Source organism: Anarrhichthys ocellatus, unplaced genomic scaffold (genome assembly GCF_004355925.1).
Source record: "Anarrhichthys ocellatus isolate YVR2014 unplaced genomic scaffold, GSC_Weel_1.0 scaffold104, whole genome shotgun sequence".
NCBI classification, from domain to species: domain Eukaryota; kingdom Metazoa; phylum Chordata; class Actinopteri; order Perciformes; family Anarhichadidae; genus Anarrhichthys; species Anarrhichthys ocellatus.
Window position 1 is genome coordinate 502,638 of NW_022280134.1, and position 2,268 is coordinate 504,905.

The 2,268-nt window shown below is 43.2% G+C and overlaps 1 protein-coding gene across 1 annotated transcript in view; it reads right to left on the reverse strand.

Moving 5' to 3' along the window:
- Positions 1-1,956, reverse strand: part of prop1 (PROP paired-like homeobox 1) — a 2,474-nt gene extending 518 nt beyond the window's left edge. The window contains 2 exon segments of the mRNA XM_031876135.1: positions 658-881; positions 1,777-1,956. Coding sequence (XP_031731995.1) covers positions 658-881; positions 1,777-1,933 — 381 coding nt within the window. The 5' untranslated portion in view covers positions 1,934-1,956.
- Positions 1,957-2,268: the final 312 nt, after the last annotated feature.

A 2,268-nucleotide genomic window follows, 5' to 3' on the forward strand; every position in this document is an offset into this window, starting at 1 on the left:
GAGGACAGGTTAGAGACGTGGACAGGTTAGAGACGAGGACAGGTTAGGGACAAGGTATAAAGCATTCTGTTGGGTGGGTTCAGCAAAAGAGGGACATTTAAATCCTTGACTTGTTTCGACATTGAAGCAAAACAACACATCCGATACCACTGACACTACCACACCATGTGTTCAGGGAAGGGGAACCTCCTCATTATTTACCTGAGATGTGATTTAAAAGTAAAATAATAATTGCCTAAATATTGCAGACGTTGCCACATTGTCTCTGCTCACATTTCAAAATAAAATGCAGAACAGTGCTTTCAAGTAAAGTGGGACAACTTTACAAGTATGTTTAATGCAGCATTTCTGCAGTATTGTACATTTAATTTAAAAGTTTACAACAGGGACAAAGTGAAGGACAATGTGCGGTAATTAAAATACAAAGTCAAACCTTCACCTTTAAGAAGCTGGAACCAGTGAATTGTTTGGATCTTGTTGTTTATAAGGGGAATTACAGGTAATAAATGATAAAAACTTGTAAAGCTTTCTGCGAAGCTGAAATCACAGATCTACTAATAGACGTTTAAATGAAGTGACTGGTTTTGGCATCCTTCCCTCTGAGTATCAGCGTGACCTCGTGACTTTTGGGAGATCTTAGTCTGAAGGCCGTCCCACCTGAATGCGGGCCTCGTTGAGCTTGGTGATGCGAGCCAGCTCCTCTCTGTAGTAGATGTCAGGATACGGGTTTTGTCCAAAGGCCACCTCCAGCTGCTCCAGCTGCTTGTGGCTGAAGGTGGTGCGGTGTCGTCTCCTGGCCGGCGACGGGTAGGCCCGGCTCCGCCTGCCGAGGCCGACGCCCATGGAGGTCTCGTACACCTTCCTCGCCGACCCTCCTATATCTGTTTTCAGGAGGAAGAATAAGAGTTTTTGGGGCTTTGCGGCATGGCCTCTGAAAAGAATTTTTGGAGGACAATTCTCTGGCTCCTGTTTCCCGAGTTCTTGGCATCAAAGAAAAAAAATGGGGGAAAAGTGGCCTAAAAACACTCGTGAGAGTTCGTTTAACCAAATGAGTGTCTCAAAAAAAGAGGGATTACACTGACTTCATGGTTCCCACTGCCACCAAGCAACCCGAGAGCCATGGAGCTTTAGCTGCCAAAGACAAAACTCGTGAGAAAAAGATACCAGAAACTGGGGGATTTGACCGAGATTATTACCACAAAGTGACTAATCTGACAAATTGGAGTTGACCTCGTCCGTTCACATCACGGCGGTTAGAGACGAGACAGAGGAGGCTGATTTGATGATGGGTATTAAAGGTGTAGTCTCGCTCACAAAGGTTCCTACTCTCTTAACTATTTTTACCAAACCTGGTTACATATTCACAGTTTAATACTCATCCTTTGATTACTGTTATAAAGGTAAACACTTTAAATTGCTACATGGCAATTAATACACTATTAGGATCAGACCAATAGGAAGTAAGGTGCTAAAAGTTTCATTCTAAAGCAGCCACCAGACAACGTTGTATGCTGATATTAGCAGATATTAGTTCAATTTAACAATTTTGATCTTAAACCATCAAAACAAACACATCATAAATAGCTTTTAGACTAGCATGCAACACTATAACTGTATAGGAGACACTGCATTAAAGCAACTTTAATAATTAAATGATGAAATATTGCTGAAAACTTGGCAAGAGAGAGACCTTTTGCTGCAGGTTGCCGTGTTGTCGAGGAAACACCATCATAATATTAAACAAACTAGTATTCTTCTTTTGGGACATGAACTCACCTGCACTGGAGCTGACAGTAGCCATGTCAGAGTAAACCTCGGCACAGTCCTGGTGGCTCCTCACTGCGTCTCCTGCTACCTTTACCTGGGCCATCACTGCAGCTCTACTCCCACCGTCTGAGCCCCCGCACAGACACAACTCCCCATGAAGCCACATGCCGGGCCCATGTCCCACCCACCTCGGTTTACCTTCGCCTGCACCTTTACAAACCTTTACAGTGGGCTGCTTGCTGAGACTCCCTCTGCAGAATGCCTTTTTGAGAAAACCCATGCTGGTGGTATAGTTATAGAAATACATCACGTCTGGACAAGTTTATGAAACATTGATATTTCTCCCTGAAAGATTGTTCAACATCTCTACAAAGGGAGCTTTGTTTTGATCCGTTTTCCATATAAAACAAATTGCATTTATCCCTGGTTTTAAATTCAGCCTGAAAGAAACACAAGATGTAGGCCAAAACACAAAGCCTGTGAATTCATATGTGTATACAC